Genomic DNA, 18,500 nt, shown 5'->3' with positions numbered 1-18,500 from the left:
GTCCTGATCCATGTTCTTAATGAAAGGCAAGTCTCCTGCCAAGGTTCTTCCTTTATTCTCATATAGCTGAAGAAATACCTGCTAAGACTAGCAATCTTCCTAGCTTTGTCTGTGTAGCATATATGAAACTTTAATGAGTTGTTGTTCTTTAGCAGTCTTTGAACATAACTGAGTTAAGAAGATTTGAACTGAAGTGTAAGGTATCACATGTATATGAAACCTGAATTAATGGCAATTGGAAAATGCCACAGTGCCTGTTTTTTGTTCTTTTGGATCCACTTTACAGTGTTTCATAGATACTGTGCAGTGCAAGTGTCAACCAGTGATAAAAGTTTACTACATGAAGTAAATTTATGGTAGAGCAGCTGCTTTGTATTACCTGTGGTGAAGTTATTACCCTTTGGCAGCCCAAAGTAAAAACAAATTAGCCAGCTTACCTTGCACTGAAGGGAGAACTGTTTCCATGTACCTGACATTTACACCAGGGTAAGAGCATGCCTGTAGCTTGTTGGCTCTATGTGACACCCTGCAAGTACATAGTCTAACTTACTGTGCAGTAGCTGTGCATATGCCCTTAACTTGAAAGACTCTGTGACCTTCATGAAAAAGTCAGACTGTTTAAAATGCTTGCCACACATCAAAAATTTATCCTGGCTACTTTTGTTAAATGATATACTAAGTTGTGTTTATAACTTTTCCTCTGCCAAATGCTTCTTGAAATTTGTCTTTGCTTCCCTGCACGCTTACATTTGTCAGAATGACAGACTTTTTCAGGAAATAACCTAGGGTGGGTTTTACAGGAGGAAAAAACACTTTTGCAGAAACTTACAAATGGCACTTGCCATAAGCTGTTTACTGGATAAATAACTCAACTGCTGCTTTAAATAAAAAGCCTTTATTTTATCTTTACAAAATTGCCAACTAAGTTCTTATACACCTCTCCTTATTAACACCTCACAGTGACACTTAATCATGGATAAACAGTCTTCTGGCCTGGCTCACAACTCACCTACTTTTAGGCTGATATGCAGGCTTATAAGTGTTGAAATTGGAACAGTAAAAATGTTGTTTGGCTCCTTTTGCCATTCTTTTAATACCTTCCAGAACTGTCCTTAAGATAGTCTGAGATGAACCAAAAATAGATGTTGCTATTGACAGATGCACTTTGGATTAGCTCTCGCAGAAGAATGGTGAAATTCATAACAAAACTTAGTTTTACAACTAAGTTTGATTTAAAAGCAGCTGCTGTTTAGATATTGTTGCAGAGATGAAAGGACAAATCTTAAAAAGGATATTTCTTTTCTTGGGGCTGGAATAAATTTCCTCCCCTTTCTTTTGCAGATATTATTTTCATAGGTAAAATAATTTTCATGAGAAGTTCATTGTTTTATTGTTTGGTCTTTTGCCCCCATCTTAAAGCCCTGATTTCAGCACTGATTTCAAGTTATGAGTCACTGATAGGGAAAATTTGTCTACGGTCTTTCTAATTCCTAGTGGAACTTTACGCTGTACAGTTTGGCACAGCAGTTAATCTCTGTTTCAGGAAAATACAGCACTGAGAGAGGATGAGTCAGACTTGAGGTTGATTGGCAGAGTTGTGGGAGAAACTTGTGCACAGCATCTGCCCACGCTATTCCTGGACCTAGCCGTTGCTGGTGGTGTCATTCCATGAGCATTAGATTCCCTCATAAAAATAAAAAGTAACAGAGGGCAGCAGAGGAAAGCATTGTCCTATGAAAGCTGTAGTAAGCTTAACCTGCTTAGCAATGCAAGAGCTGATGTCATTGTTTATTCAGTGTAGTTATGGACATAGTCTTAATGTTGTTTCTTTCCATTATCTACGTATATATGCATAGATCGCTGGAGTTTGGAGAGAAATTCAGTAGCTTTGAACCTATTTCTGTTAAGAAAAAGCACTCTCATGCCAGAGAAGGCATGTACTTTTTACATTGATTCTGAGCAGAGACAAAGAATTTTCTCCTTTTCTTCAGGGGAGTAAGTTGTTTTGGCATCATTTTCTTCCCCCTTCTGAGAATCCAGCACAGCCAAAAGGGGATTGATTTTTGAGGAGCTGGACTTTCTTGCTTCTAACAGTATTTGGGGTTTGAATCCTGCCTTGATCTCATGGGATGGGATGGTAGAATTAATACTTGGGGGAAAGAAGTTGCTTATTGTTGTTTGTTTCTATTTTATTCCTTTTATTTCCTTGTGGTTCCATATTGCAGTAAGGAAGAAAATGAAGAAATACTGGGGGGAGGAGAGAACGTGAACAAATGCACCAGTTTTAGTGCTTGCTGCAGTGTGGCAGACACCTGCCCTCTTGCAGGGGGAAAATGAGCTTTGAGCTGCTTGCATCAGAGCTCCCAGGAAGAAGACTGAAGTCTTCAGCTCTGATCTCTGCCAGTGTTTTGGCAATGGCTGTGGTTTTGGCACCAAGACAACAGTCTCGCTCTGGAGGACATCAACAAAAATCACAGTGACAACTGTGGCAGTATTAGCTGTTTGCCTTTGTGAATTTAGCATCTTACACCCTTGGCATGTGGTTGTTACAACTTTAATCTGCCATTACCTCTTTGAATTGCAGGTCAGTGAAAAAACATTAACTGAAAATGTGGTCCTCTAGTTGTAAGGCCCTGTATTTCATGAAAGGCAAGAGATTGTATATTAAATATGTTACATATTTGCAGCCACAGTACACTCCATTTTAAGGGGGGAAGTTGTCAGTATGAAGGACTTTAAGTCTAGAAAAGTATCAAGTGAAGGATTTTCTGTAATGACCTTACATGGTCTTGAACTTGGAAATCCTTATGCCTGAGCAGAGTAGCAGCAGTTGGCTCTACACCCATTATATTTAAGCAGCCCCATCCAATGCACTTCAGATAATTCACACCAGTAATTCTCACAGACCATGATATTCCTGAAGTGTCTGGAGTAGGAACCAGATCTCTCTATTCCAAGTAAGAGGATGAAGTGATAGGACTTTGCATTGCTTTCTTCACCAATCCAGTTTAAATCCTGTTTTAAGGCCTAAATGTCTGGGGTTGTTTTATCCCCTTCTTACGTACCACAGGGGATTGCTGCACAGTTTAGGATGTTGGGAGCTTTTGTTCAGCAGAACAATGGAAATGTGGTTTGGGATGGAGGACTACAGAACTGCTCTTAGGAAGAATTAGCACAATACCAGACCACACAGCGTGGGGGATAATACTAAAATACGAGTCTCTGTGGTTATTTGGATTGTCATATAGGCTTTGTGATTCACTAGTTCCAAGGTTTAATATTAGATTGTTTATTTTTCTGCTAAGTGTGGAGGGAATTGAAGACCTTCTTAAAATGTTTGAGTCTGTAGAACCTTCATGCTCAAGATGTTATAAAAACATTGAAACATTCATTTGTTTTAAGCCTATGAGAGAAGCAATTGCTTAGTAGTTTAACTAAAACTCATTGTGAAATATTATTCTTATGCCTTACTCAGGAGAACTTTTGTTTGAACTTCAGTGGTTTGTTTTCCACTTTTCTAGTGAATGGAGATGTTAGTTGGCATACTTGATCCCAAGTTGCATTCCTTGCTCCATTTCTTACTCAGAATTCCTTAAAACACAAGATGAAATAACAGAGCTGTAACCATTGAACATAGTGTAGAGAATCCCTTTTTACACACAGGAGTTTTTAAACAAGAGCTTAAGCAATTGTAATGGAGCTTAAAGGATTGTTTTACAGTCTCCCATGTCTTAAATGATTGCGTTGTTAATGGTGAATAAAAAATAGTTTCGATTTTTACAATAAAAGGTAAAATACATTTTGCGATCAGGAAGAAGATTTAAAAAGTCATTCACTCAGACACCTTAAATGGACATGTGTGTTAAAGCCTTCAGGAATCTCAGTAGGTAGATTCTTTGCTGATACAGAGAGATTAAAATGAGAATGTTGTTGTAGTGAAAATGCTTGTTTCTTGTCCTCTTTCTAAACGAATCACTGAAGATTTCTTCCCTTCTCTTTTTTCTTCAGCTTTCATATTTATTTCTGTGATTGATCTCACCTCCAGTAATTAACCATGAACATATTACTGTTTTAATTAACTCCCTTACAAGATAAGTAAGAATTCTATTTAATGATTCTCAGTGGGAATCTTCTTTCAACTTTTCTTCTCCCTTTTGTATAAGCATATCAGTGTTATTTCTCAAAGGTGGTGAGTATTATTAGCTTCATTCTACAGGAGCAGAAACACTCAGAATGAAATTTGTTTGTGCTTGCATGTTGATGAGGTGTTGCACTGGGGCTATGTTTTGATGGTTTGCTGTTCTAATGGCAGTGGTTTGCTACTCTGCTTTTTGCTGATCCTCAGAGTTGAGTCTTCAGATGTGTTTTGAAAACTTAATCAAGCCAGTTATTAAAGTCTTACCCAAGTAGCAGCAGTTCATAGAACTTCAGCATCAACAAAAAGCCCCCACTCTTGATATCTCTAATAGTATTAAGTGCTGACAAAACACTGTCTTTTGATCAGTATGGTGTTTGTGTGGCTGTGTAGTATTGATTGAACGGCCAGCTCCATCAGTGGTGGAGGATCAAACGCACAGGATGCTTCCACAAAAAAACTGCTCCAGAGCTTCTTTGTGGCTGTTTAATTCCCGCTTAGACCAAGCAGTCATAAAGATGGAAAATTTCAGCACACTAAGGACTGCATGTATAGTCCTCTACTGAAAGAAAGAAGTGGTAGCTACCACTTTTCTTTTCTCTGTCCCTTTTTGAGGCTAAAATGTCAAACTTTGGTGTGCCAGCATTGTTCAGATTGAGAGCGCTCCTCTGCAAGTGTGGGAATTTTTCTATTCATTTGCCCACCCATTACTTTGCCTCATGGAGCCTACCCAGGAGGGTGTTAAATTGTGATGGTAATGCTGCATTGAGGATAGATCGCTCTGGGACCACAGTCATTGGTTTTATTCACACAGCTGCCAGCAAAAGATCATCAGATAATTGCAGTTGTCAGTCATCACTGGTGTGGGCCAGCATTTGAGCCATTGATCCAGCAGGGCAACACACTGAATTCCTTTACCAGGCCACCAGATAACGAGACTCTTCTGGTTGTCTTTTTCAGTACTGTGCTAGCAGTGTCGTGTAAGTCTGTTGAATAGTCATTAGGTTTCCAAGGAAGGGGATTTACATTCAGTAAGAGTTATATATGCAGGTATATATCTCTGTCTGCCACAGGATGGTTTTTAAATTCAAGCAAATTTGCAGAACAATAATGATTATAGTTGTTTACTTGTTGGCAAAACCCATACTACTTGAGAATAAAATATTGTGCTCTCTGTTTATAGGTGTTTTACACATCTGTAATATGTATATGGGCAAGTTTTAAAAGATTTTCTTCTTGTTTTTAATTTTAACATTTGGATTTTTAATATTTAAATATTTAAACCATTTTCTGAAATTTAACTAATACAAATTCTCAGTGCAAGTGGTGAATTTTTGAATGTATCTATGTTCTAACCAGCTGTTCCTGTAGATTTTATTCTATATGTAAACTCTCTGGATGACCTTCACATCTCTCAATCATGGTTTTGTGAAAGGTAAAAGGCAGCAAGAAGCAAGGCACTTGTTCTCTTTCAGAGTTTTGTCTTCTCTGCTTCTGCTTTTGAAGCCTCTCTTCTTGAAACCATGTAAAATATAGATAAAAACAATCTCAAAAGCTCATCTAATCTATTGCAGTCCAAGAGGCAGGATACTGGCTTTTCCTGCAAGAAGAGAGGAACCAGCTGTTACTGCACAGCAGGTTGCAGCTGTGAACAGACAAACCTGCAGCAGAGCTGCTGTAATAACCAAGGGATGGAAGAACTGGGAAAGAGAAGAAACTACAGTGCCTGAATGTGGTTGGCGGTGGTGACGACATGGGCATGTACCCATGTCCCAAAGCTGGCCATCATGGCTACCAAGGCTAGAGCATGCTGATCTGTCCTGGGCTCTGTGGCAGGTTGCTTCTGCCTGTACCATTCCTGACTGGCTTTTGTCTGCCTTGTGCTTAAAAGCCTTCAGTCTCTCTAGGCAATCTCTCCCTGTGTCTCACTGTATTTACTGTTAAAAAGCTTTTGCAGGGAGCAGGGTGTCTGCCACAAGATCTCACCTAAATTCCCTTGCCACAGTTGAAATGCATTGCTTTGTGTCCCTGACAGACATGGAACACGGGTAATTCTCTTCTAGTTACAGCAAACTTCTGCATATTTAGAGACTGTCACCATGTGTCCCTGCAATTTTTTTCCCTTTAGACTAAGAATAAACAAAACAAAAACCTGCATTCTGTTCAGTTTTTCTAGTGGATTGTATTTTCTGGGCCTCCTATCACTCTTCTTTCTCTCCCTGGAATCTCTTTTAGATGTTCAGCGTATGGTGTGCCATGGTTTAAACTGAACACAGCACTCTAGCTGAGGCTTTGCAAATACTGAATACACCAGAAAGGGTTACTTTTCTGAATTATTTCTTAGTTAGTTGTTCCCTATCCTGTATGTGATTGCACCTGTCAGAGTATAGTGTGTTGCATTTCTGGCTTTATTGCATTGCATTTTACTTTTCCAGGTAGTTTTGCCTTCTGTTTGTTACTCTTTCCAAAAAGCACTCCCTTGTCCCTCTTTTCTGCAGCGTCTCAATGTTTCCTGTTAGCAGTTAAGCTTCCCTGCAGCTCCAAATACCATTTAAATACTTTACAGTGGATGCATCTCTCATTCTGAATGGTGTCCCTGTAGGCTACCAGGGAACTGGGGTGTTTTCAGAATAGAAACAGCTCTGACAGAGCTGGGAGGTTTGTGTTTCAGAGCTGCAGGCCTCCAGGCAGACACAAGTTGGTAACTAGTTTATGCAGTCATTTAGTAGGTTTGGCAGGTAACTGATGCAAAGAGGTTTAAGGTAGTAGAGCAGCCTGCAGAGAACAAAATAGAAGGTTGTTGCTCCTTTATTTACTTGCGTTATCACAGCACTTCGGAGTCTTAGTCACGGACCACAGTCACCAGTGTGCTGGATAGCATAGAAATGCAGGCCATCGGAGGGCCCTTACCAACCACAGCTTGAAAACAGGACAGGGAAATAAATTGTGTTTGGAAGATTAGTAATGATAACTATGCATAAACTACATATAGGAGACAAAAACAAATTAGAATTGGTAATACTTGGAACTAATGAAAAATGTAGATAAACTTCTGAGATCGATAGATATATCTATCTCACTGCAGCCCAATAAAATTATACTTGGTGTCTTCACCCAGGGCCGGAACTGCTTGGTGGATTAGGATTTTGTTGTTGTTGTTAATTAACATTCATCAGCCTGGTGGAAAACGGATAATAGAGTTGAGAGTGGAAAATAGCATTTTCAAATGTTAGTGAGATCTTGCATAGACTTGATTCAGACTTAGTGTAACTAAGTTGTTCATAACCCAGGAGCCTCTGCAAAGTAAATGAAGCTATGTGGCCACTCTTTGGAGCAGACTCTGCCATTTAAAGGAAAAAAGGGAAGCAAATGATAGCATATGTTGTAAACTAAAACTACGACTCTTGCTTTCACTGTGAACGTGATTACCTTAGAAAAGGATGCATGTTAACCAAGACGATCATACAGTAGTTGTGAGAAGCTCAGCTTGTACTGAGAAAATAATTTTTACTAGATAGAAATGAGGAGGTTTTGGAAAACCTCTCTTATCAGTGTTCTGTGGTACAATCACACCTCCTAATAATATGTTGGTGTTGTGGGACACTTTCAATGGCATAGTCTACATTTTTTACAAAACACAGAAAAAAATTGTACTAATAACAGGTAAGGCAGAGCTAAAAAGGCTTCTTAGTCAATAGCTTTTTATCTAGACAGATTTGGTGGGTTGTTTTTTCTTAAATTGTCATTCACTGGTGAAGAAAGAGGACAAACTAAACACAAAGTGCTTCAATAAGTATGCAGAAATGCAGTTGTGAACTTGTGTAAGTGGAACACATGTGAGTGGGATCATTCAGGAGATTACTCTCTTGTCAGCCCTCAGTATAAGATCAGAAACAGTAAAAATTTTAAATTACAAAATCTTGGGGCATTCTGAAAGAATATTTTTATCCAAGGAAAAGGAAGGAAGATAGCAGTTCACTTTCTACCCAGAAAGAGTTCAGTCACTAATTATGTGAGTTTTTTTCCATGGGCTTTTGTCTGTTTATGATCCAGTACAAATTCATCAGTGCACAATTTTATTAAGGGTAATCTGGTTTGCATCTTCATTTAGCAGATGATTTGATTTTATCAACACTGCCCAGAGGTACTGATAGAATATCATCTTTCCTTAGATTAATTATTTCTGCTCTGTCCTTGAGACATCTCCCAGGAAATTTATGGGACAAGGGAAGCCTCTTGGAAATACCATTATTATTCATAGTAACTAGTTTTTCAACTGTGTAGATGAATGATATAAAGAAACAGATGATTTCCTTAGTTCTGGCTTGCTATTCTCACAGACAGGGAGAAATTGATAGATAAATTATCTCTGACAGCTCCCTGAACTGCTTGCTTTTCAGCCAATTTGTCAATTATTTTTGAAAGTAATAGTGCACAGTGATCACTGCTAACAGCTAAAAATAGAGAAAATGCAGAAAAGCTTTAAAGCATAATGGTAGGATGCCTAAAATCAGGGAATCTTTTACCAATGGGAACATCCCTGACTTTTTCCTTCTACTTACTAGGGGTTTTTGAACTGTTAGCACTCACTGAAGTTGACTTGACATCATTAGACATTTGATCTGCTGATCTATTAGTAGTTGAATTCCTTATGGCTGATACAAGTTTGTTGAATTTTGCTGTCTTGATCACATTTTGCCCAAGAAAAAAGACTGCTGCAAGCTGTCCGTAGTCTTATGGCTTTAAAAAACAAAGGCATTCCTCTTCTGTTGTTCATTTTTCTCCTCCTTGTTCCAACAGCATTACAGGCATGCATCAGCACACTTCTTGGTGTTCCTGTTATGAAGTACCTTAAAGTCTTGGTTATGACGTCTGTCTGGAAATCACACTGTAAAGTGAAATTTTTGCTGGGTTGCTTTATACCAGTTTTGGTTTAATTTTTTCCCTAAGTATTGTTACAACAGTGTCACGAAAACTCATTCTCATAATTCTCTTTAATGTCTTGCTACTCGCTGGGTAATTTTTCTTCATTGTACAATGAGTACTGCAAATCTGAAAACAATAGATGAGCCTGAAGTACTGTCTCCACAGCAAGGAGGTGGTCACCAAGACACAACTGTTGAAATCAATAGCATCTGGTTCTTAGAATTATTTTCTTCTAAGCTAGCACCCCAAATATTTTCTAGGACCTTAGTTTATCCTTGACTATTCTCAAGGTATTTTTTAGTTTCCTTTTTTTAATCATGTAGGGGCACAATGTGTAACCTTGAATCCAAGCTTAAATCTCAGAAATTAAATTGTTTGTAGCTATAATTTGAGTAAGAAAGCACACATGGAAAAGCTTCACAATACTTTTAAGTGACCTGTTTATTCCAGTAAGTTCTTCAGAATAAATAGTCACAGCATAAGTGATCTGGGACTGATTTTGAAACATGCATTGTCCAGTATACATGATCTCTTGTTTCCTTTCAAACCAGAAAATAGTAATGAAGAGTATCAGCTGTTTTTTCAATATTGTACTAGGCACATGCAGAATTTCTGTAGGTGTTTAGTGATATATAGCACCTCTGGTTTTGGGTAGCCAGCTTGACACCTATAAACATGGTATGATTCTCCAAGGAAGAGAGCAGAGTGCTCTGAAATTGTCCAGCTATTGAAAGTCAGAAATAAAGCTTCTTGGCAGTGTAAATGGAATATGTGGGTGGTCTTTGGTCTTTGACACAAGCTGGGCACTTGACATCACCACTGTCAAGACTGAATTTGTTCTGTGCAAGAATTTTTGGATACAGGTTTACAGGTGAGATTTGAGCATCCTGAACTGTGTAGATGCCCCTGTATTGGGGAGAAAAACCAACAGTGGTTGGTCATCTTTTTGAAGCTCGTAAAAGCTCAACAACAGGGCTGTGTTGAGATAACCAAGCAAGTTTTGAGCAAGATGGAGTCAGAAACAGAAAAGCTGAATTAGCCAGTTACTGAATGATTATATCTCCTTCTCAGCATGTTGAATTAGATGTGTGCACCTACTACAGTATAAAACCATAAAGAAGAATAGTTATTGTGGAGTAGCTTGCATAAAGTAAGTTCTCCCCCTTGCTTACCCCATGGTAAGTTACCTCTATGTTTTTATTCTTAGTGTTTCTCATTACAATTTGAACTGATTTTCAGCATGGTAGAGACGAGTAGTATTTACTTTCTAATGCCTACACACTATTACAGTGAGTTGTCTCCCGTCAGAGCAGTTTTTTCAATGAAGTAAAGCTTGATTTAATGAAACAAATTGCACTAGCCAGCAGACGTTACTTATGTTTTTATTTATAATGGTGTGCTACTTTCATTGAGACAGCCCTTTGCTTATCTCATGCTATCCTACTTCATAGTAAATACATTTCTTGAATGCATAAGCACAGAGGTAATTCAAGAAAGAGACTGTAACTTACAAAGGCCCCCTGGGACATTTTTCTGTTTAACAAGACTGCAATGTATATTTAACTCAAAGGGTAGATGTTATCTATCTGATATCTGTCTGTCTCTACACTGTATACTAAGTTTTCTTTAGGCAAATTAATGAAAGAAAAGGAATAACCCTAAGTAGCAGGTGCTAATTATTCTGCTGCAGGAAGTTCTGAGATCATACTGCAAGGGGCAGAGAATAAACATTTAGAGAAGAGGCAAGAAGTCTTCCAGGTTGCAGAAGCGGAGTAGAGGGGATGTCTCATTGGATCGCATTTACCACTAAGGCTTTATGTAAAGGGAATGCTGCTTTTAACTAATCTAGAAAAGTGCGATTTAAAAGCAATTTCTGCCATGCTGGTCTTGCAGGTTTTCTGAACTTTCAGCTGTATTTTTCTCTTGCCTTCCCCTCCTTCCTCCCACCACCCTGTGAGATATCTCCCTGTAGTCATTCGCAGCTAGGCAGCTGAACTTAGTAAGGAGGAATTTCTTCTAAAAGATCATCTCCTGGCACTTCGCCTCTGTCAGCATGAGACTGCTTTTTGTCCCCGGTGGGTGGGTGGTGAAACAATTTCTTCTAAGAGGTTTCTTGATTATTTTCATAGTGCTTTTGCAAATGTCTGTAGTGGGTGGTGTTCCTTCTGAGTTTTACCTGCATGAATTTTTACTGTACCGAGTTACTTTGGCCCCTGTCCAGTTCTGTATTAAGCAAGCTTTGCAACCCACATAGAATTTCTTTGAAGCTAATTTAAGAGGCTTAAAGAAGATTGATGAGGATTCCCCTCTGAAGAAAGGAAACCTCGGATCCTGTGGATTTGCTGTGTAGTGGTAATAGTTCCCTATTACCTCTCCTGACTTATGGTTCATCCTGTATATAGGAATGCAAAAACTGGTGGTTAGTAAGAGCTGCTCTTACAGGTGGCCATTGGCTGGCTGCCAGAGCTGCCCATGGGGCCACTGGTGGTCTTATACTTGGGGCCATGCCACTGCTGCAGTAAATAAGGTGTTTCGCTTGTGATGTGCTATATAGTCTTTAGCCCCAGACTAGCATCAGGTGTTTTGTAAGGTCAGAGGCAATGAAGGATTGAATGGGCTTTGGGGAGGTGGTGTGGAAGGCAGCGCGTGATTCTGTTTGAATCAATGAGATTTCTGCCCTGGCATCTCTAGGAGAGGATTTCTCCCTGGCTGCCACTGCCGAGGTGTTCAGACTTGCTGGTGTGTAGGCAGGGTCTTTGTGACTTGCTTCCTGAAGCCCTGAGTAGCAGCTGGGCTTGTCAGCGGGAGGTGTTGCGATGTAGCATTGTTTGGCCTCAGGTGCCATTACCTCTGTACCTAAATACAGGTCTGAACACCCCCTATGCCACCGTCTGTGTAGGAAAACTTTCTCCAGGGACTATTCCCTTAAGTTAACTCTTCCCATTGTCTTTCAAAGATAGTTGGGTGGAATTTTTAAAATGGTGAGCCCTTAACAAAGTATTTGTGATGTTTGGGAAAACATGTGCGACGCTGCGTAATCTACTACAAATTCTATATGCTTCTCTACCCCAAATGTTGGTTTAAGTGTGATGAGAAATCTTCATCTCACGCTTAATGAAGGAAATACTTCACGTGAAATTGGATGCTGGAAACACAGTTCCAGGAAATAAAAACTGAAGCAGTCATTGCCTTTGATCGGCTGCTCAGCACAGCCATGCCTGCTTCGCTCGTGCCTGTGGGTGCTGGGGCTGGACGGGGCGTTGTGCTTCTCTAGCGCTGCCTGTAACTTTGTGGTGGACCCGAGTGGAATCACAGCAGCTGTGTGTGAGGGCAGCCGCTCTCCTCTAGAGGTAGAAAACAATTGCTATATTTCACAAGACCGCTACGTCCTGTATTTGTTTCAAATGAAAAGGAATTATCTCAGTAAAACTATATAGAAGACATTGGAACAAAACTCGTTTTAAAGGCATTGTCCGTGTTATTAAACCTAAATTATTGAACATGGATTTTTAATAAGAAGTATTCCACCGTGATTTATATGCCTTTTTAGTTGCTCTTTGTAAAATTCTTTGGCATTTCGCAAATGGATGTCAATCTAATGACAAGTGAAATTCTTACCTGGCTTTGATCAAGCACACAAAGACATGGAAAGAATTGATATCTCTGGTATGTAGTACCTAATCTTGAAAGAGAGGTTGAGAGAGACAGTTTTAGAATCACTACTGGCTTTCTAAGAATAATTAGCCGGCTGTGACTTAGGGGGTGTTTTCAAGTCCCAGAAGTCAACGTTTCTTTTCCTATGTAAAATTCATGTATTATCTACAGGAAATAATTCTTTCTGAAAAGCCAAACTAATCGCTTTTTAATTGGATTTTCATTCTCCTTGCCATTAATGAGCGAGTCAGAAAAATTATAAAAGGTTTCTAGACATTCAAATATTGTTCACAGCTTAAAAATATATGCATTAGACCTGTTTGGATAATATTATTTTTTGTGTTGTACAGCAGTATTTAAAACCCTGTGTTGAATCTTACCTTTATAAGGTTAATTTTACATCTGTACAAATTTGGGGTTGGTTTTTGCTTAGAAGGATTTTTGATTTTGTAAAAGGAAGATGATCTCAGGTGTACATGCAGTTTTTCCCAGTACAATTGTAATCACCTAGATCTTTTAATCTCTGTATTACATAAACAGAGAAAACATTTCTGAAAGGGAGAAAAAGTGAAACTGAGTACTAACAAATTGCTGAGTTTTTTAATTTTTAAAAATGGAAGTTTCTATTCAATTTCAGTAGTTATAGGTATTTTTAATTATGTGGCACAATGTGACTATTCAGGCAGATTAGTTTTATTTCTTTTTTTGTTGTGATGATTGTATCACTTCCTTTAATATTCAAAGATACTGATTTCATTTTACTCACAAGGGAAGTGTGTAGTGGATGATTGCGAAAATTATTTTTATTTCTGTGTGTAAGTCTTAATGTCTGGCTATATTATCTCCATAGAAAAATGAAAGAAAAACTTTGTCTTCAACGTTTCTTTTTCAAATCCTCTTATCTTTTCAAAAGCTAAAATACTTAGTTAGCATCCTGGTGACTTGAGATGGAGAGGATGCTTCTTGTCGCTGCAGAGGCAAAAGTGGATAAACTTTCTGAATTTAGGTCTGTGTCTACAATGCTGGCTGATTGTTCACCTCTTCACTAAGTGAAGATTCACCTAACATAAATACTGCACATTTAAAGCAAATAATAATTAGGAGGACAAAGATCTCCCCAGGAATGAATGTGCAGAACTTTTTTATTCTACTTAATTCCTAAGTAAATTCACAAATCCTATCACACAGCCATTAACTGTATTTACTTGTAAAACTTGCTCTGTAAACTGTCTTGGAAGTAAACTTCAGTTGTCTTTTTTAGATGAAGATGGAATGTAAATTGCTTTCAAATGCTAAGTTTAAAAAAAAAAAAACCACCCAAAACCACAAAACATCACACTCTAAATATATATGTATGCACTAAAGCAGAATGACTAAGATTGTTGTTTGTGTAGCTTATATAGCTTAATCTTCATGTAGTTTATAGTAATTGTGCAAACAGTGTTGCTTTCTCCTTGGGTCATAATAATAAGAATAGGGGCTATAAATTTATGCCTCAGGTTCAGGCATCAGAATTGAAAGTGATTCTTTCTGGCACTGAGACCCCTTTGCCATGTGACAGATAGGGACATTAGTGTGAGACGAAGTGAGCTACAACTATTTCAGCACTGCTATACTGCTCCAGTGGTATGCTCCTAGAATAGAACAGAGGGTTGCATGCAGCAGGAGTGCCCTGTCAACCACACAACATTGCTGTTGCATTCCTAGAGGCTGAAAATATTTATTTTTAGCATGTCCCTCCCTGAATGGTGAGTTTCAGCATTCATAATAATATGTCTGAAGCATTGTTGTCCATCCTTTTCCCTCCAAAATCCCTTTGCTAATTTGTCCTCTTCTTATATGTGCTAATGGCTGTAGTGACATGAGTCTTTATTTGAAAATATATGAGCAATGAGTAATGTAACGCGACCAGTACAAGAGGATCACTCCAATCTGTGATAAAGCAGAAAACGGTAGTACCCTTTTATGAGCATTTACTGCTGTAAAAGCTGACAGCTTCTAAAATTAGGCATGAAATACCATCTTGGGAAATTCTTCTTTTTAGGGCTTGCCCTTTCCAGTTTACCTTAATCTTCGAGATAGAAGCATGTCCCTTTTTTGGTTACATGAATAAACCATTGGACTTGCTTCAGAGATAACACCTAATTTAAAGGTGAGATTGAATCAGTTGTTGAAAATAGTGTATTTGGAGAAGCTTAAATAGCTTCACATATCTCGGTGTTTCACTGAATTGATTTCCAGCCTGCTCCCGTTTGTTCATCTTAGAGGGAGAGGTAATCATTATTTTAGCAAAGATAGGAGTGAAAACTCTTAAATTGCAAATGTCACCTTGACATGCATATTTTTTTTCCGTTGAGTTCTCATTTAATGATATGTTATTTAATCTTAACTGATGATGATAAAAGCCCTATTGAAGTCAGGTTTTGGAGAGCTGTTTTAAAAAAAAATAAAAAGCCCCTTGTTCAGAAAGAAGCAGAAAAATTAGTGGCATCCTTTCATCATCAGGAAAGGACTGGCCAACAACAGTATGTTGCTGGAAACGTAGGAGGGCCAGGTGGATTGCCAGCAACAACTGGAGTTGATGGGTGGCATTTTAGAGAGGAGTCTCTCTAGAACTCCTCATCACCAGCCTTAGCAGTTCTCCTGCCCATCAGATATTTTATTTGTTTATAGTATTCAGCTAAATACTTAAAATGAAAATCCTTTGTATTCTACTGCAGTGAGTTCTGATGAGTGCTTTTTCAGTAAAGATATAGTTATGGCAGTAGTTGGAAACAGTGATTTCCTCTGTGTAAAAAAGCCTTTAGGCTTTTGTTCTGAATTTTTCCATCTGCTGGGAACTGTGAAATACTGAATTTTATCTGGAATATATCTACAGGTTTTGGTGAAGCCTTCAGAGGTAGATGTGGTTTATTTGAAATTTCTTACATTTCCTTAGCAATGACTAAACTAAAATGAAATGTGATTATTTTGTTTTCAACATGCCATGTGTATTTACATGTTTCACATTACAGGCAATGCTCAGAATAAATGTGTTGCACAGGTTCATATTACTGTTGAGGTTAATGTGTTATAAAAATAGATTCTGTTGATCGTGTGCTTTATAAAGTGTGGTAGGTCCACTTCCTTCAAAAGCACAGAGGTTGTAGACATGCAACAAGTGATAAGAATGTCATTCTTCATTTACTTCTTCTTTGTTCTAATTAGTCTAGAAGCTGCAAATAATGATCCTAAAACCAGAGCAATGAAAAGTAGTTAACCAGAACTTTACGACAAGCAGCAAACTGCATTCACACCCATGTGTTTTGCTTGACTGGCAAAATAAGACACGCTGGATACTAAATTAGAGCATGCAGGCAGATACATGCATCAAAACAAGATATGGGAACTGTGTTAAGCAATTGCAGTCTATGTTTGTGTACATGGAATTTAGCTTTGAAGTTCACACAGTGCTGTGGCAGTAATAGAAAGGCATATGAAGGCATGTGCTGTGTGGATACTTGGTGTTTTGGGAGCTGATTTCCTGAAAGCCAGCAGGTAGTTCAGTCGTCTTGCTGGATGGGTTTGGGGGTTCTGCAGTGTTAGGGCTCCTGGTTCTAGCTGCTAGGTAATGCCTGAAAATGCTCCGAGTGCTGCTGAAGTTTCTGTCGTGGCTTACGTTACCACCCTGATGAGGTGAAGTGGTTGTTGAGACAGCCTGGAAAGACTGGCCAATGCTTAGTCCACTTTTGCTGGATACAAACTTGCTTTGGTGAATTCATGCTGCATGTACAAGCATGGAGTGGTTAGCTTTTTGCTGTTTTCACAAGCCTTAGTAAGAAACAGTGTCTTCAGCTACTCAAAATTTACTCTTTTGACTCAAATGCGTGCGTGGAGTGACTCCACTGAGAAACGTTGTTAATGCCAATGTATTAATACTAAAACCAAAATACTGTGACTTATAGTATCTTTGGCTGGTTGTGATTAAATTTATGTTTTTACAACCAAAGACTGCTGCATCAACTGATATAAAGGAATTCTCTGTGATTTCAGTGGTACAAGACCAGATCTTTAGAGAGTTTTACATATTTAGTTGTTAGTAACATAGCTCTCTGTTATTGAAAACAATGTAATGTTTAGTGGGGTCTCGCTAAGTCACCACTCTACCATGAGTTTGTTTCTCCTCTGTCCAGTGTTCTTTAGTGTCTGAAATTTTGAATTTTTTAAAAGGAAAGATTTCTAGAAATTATAATTTTAGATTGGAAATGTGGTTTTAGTTCTGTTCATTCTCCTTGCCAGCTCAGTCTTTGCTGCTTTCATATATGATGGACTGTGCAGTTCTTGTGTTTTTACAATGCCAGTCTTCCCTTTAGAGAATTGTATTGGTTTTGTAGCATTTTCTTAACCCCCCCTTTTATGTAGAATTGATGGATAAGATATGTAAAAATGGTACTGTCGTGCCCTTTCTATTGTCTCATTTTGATACATTTTCCAGAGCTAGTAAGCAACCAAGTGGGTGATGACCATTACTGAACCTGACCTGGGCAATTGGTGCAGATTGCTCAGAAAGTTTTACCCGTTGGACACCATGGAAGTGATCACCTCAGATTCTTGTTAACAGCAGTTGTGGAGAGTTATGACAACAGCAGCATTTCAGATTTCTTTTTCTCTTGTCTTAGGTTTTCTACCCTAGCAAAGATGGTACTAAGATCCCAATGTTTATTATTCACAAGAAAGGGATCAAGTTGGATGGTTCTCATCCTGCATTTTTGTATGGATATGGAGGCTTCAACATATCAATTACACCAAGCTACAGGTAAGCAGGGTAATTTATACCTTCTTCTGAAGTATCTAGTATTAAGAATTGTCACAGACTGAGGGCAGGCTGGACTATGGATCTGACAGAGTAATACATTTCAGGTCTCTGAGAAGCAAGATGGGGCCCATAAGGACTGCACATCAGTGTCCAGGCATGATTTGTCTGCTTTGTTAGTTCTGAATTCAAGGGGTTTGCCCAGGGTCACAGAAGAAATCTATGTCAGAGCAGAGAAGGGCTGTGCTCTTCTGAGCTTTACAGCAGGCACCCTGCCCTTTGGATTACACCTGAACCTCTTCCTGGTCTGTCACTGAGCTCAAGAGAAAAGCATATGGACATATATTAAGCAAGCATTTGAGCCCTTTGCTGAACTAACAACATAGGAAATTTTCTTTTTTCCAAGTTGAACAATTACTTATGTCAAAATATTATAGAAAATCAAATATTTGTTTATATGAATGTAAATAATTAAAATTTGGCTGTATTTCCGTATTATACTTTTGAGGAGTTTACATCAGAAGCAAAATTCTACTGTGTTCCCATAAGATGAGGAAAGACAAAAGATGATTCTGTCCTGAGATGCACAGGATATGGGCTCTGCATATGCAAAGCAATGCATTGTAAACCAAAAATGCTGTGTGCAAAACAGGATTTGTAGCCCTCAAAAGCCATAAGCTTTATTGAATAGGTGATCTCCTTAAAGAAAAGGCTTATTTCTTTATCAAGGGAATTTGAATAGACTCACCAAGAGGCAGTGATTTTCTGTAATACATAAGAAATGCTCCTAAGCAAGGCAGGGGAAAACAGAAATGCAAAGGACTGAATGGAGAGCAGTTCTTCAGCTGGTAGAAGAGCAGCTCACCAATACAAAAATAATCTATTATGAAACCATCCTATTAAGTTTGGGTGCTACCAGTCTTGCTTTAGAGTCAGCACATTCTTGAAATCCTTTGTAGTGCTTGCTTTTCCAGGCCGCTGTGATTGTATTTC

General features: G+C 38.5%; 1 protein-coding gene across 1 annotated transcript in view; it reads left to right on the top strand.

Annotated features, from left to right (window-relative positions):
- Nucleotides 1–18,500, top strand: part of PREP (prolyl endopeptidase) — a 111,193-nt gene that overhangs the window by 76,533 nt on the left and 16,160 nt on the right. Inside the window, exon 12 of the mRNA XM_010573445.1 lies at nucleotides 17,374–17,510. Coding sequence (XP_010571747.1) covers nucleotides 17,374–17,510 — 137 coding nt within the window. The remainder of the gene's footprint in view (nucleotides 1–17,373; nucleotides 17,511–18,500) is intronic.

This window comes from Haliaeetus leucocephalus, unplaced genomic scaffold (genome assembly GCF_000737465.1).
Source record: "Haliaeetus leucocephalus isolate CR32 unplaced genomic scaffold, Haliaeetus_leucocephalus-4.0 Scaffold384, whole genome shotgun sequence".
NCBI lineage: Eukaryota > Metazoa > Chordata > Aves > Accipitriformes > Accipitridae > Haliaeetus > Haliaeetus leucocephalus.
The sequence above is the reverse complement of the archived record's forward strand: the minus strand, read 5'-3'. Positions and strand labels throughout refer to the sequence as shown.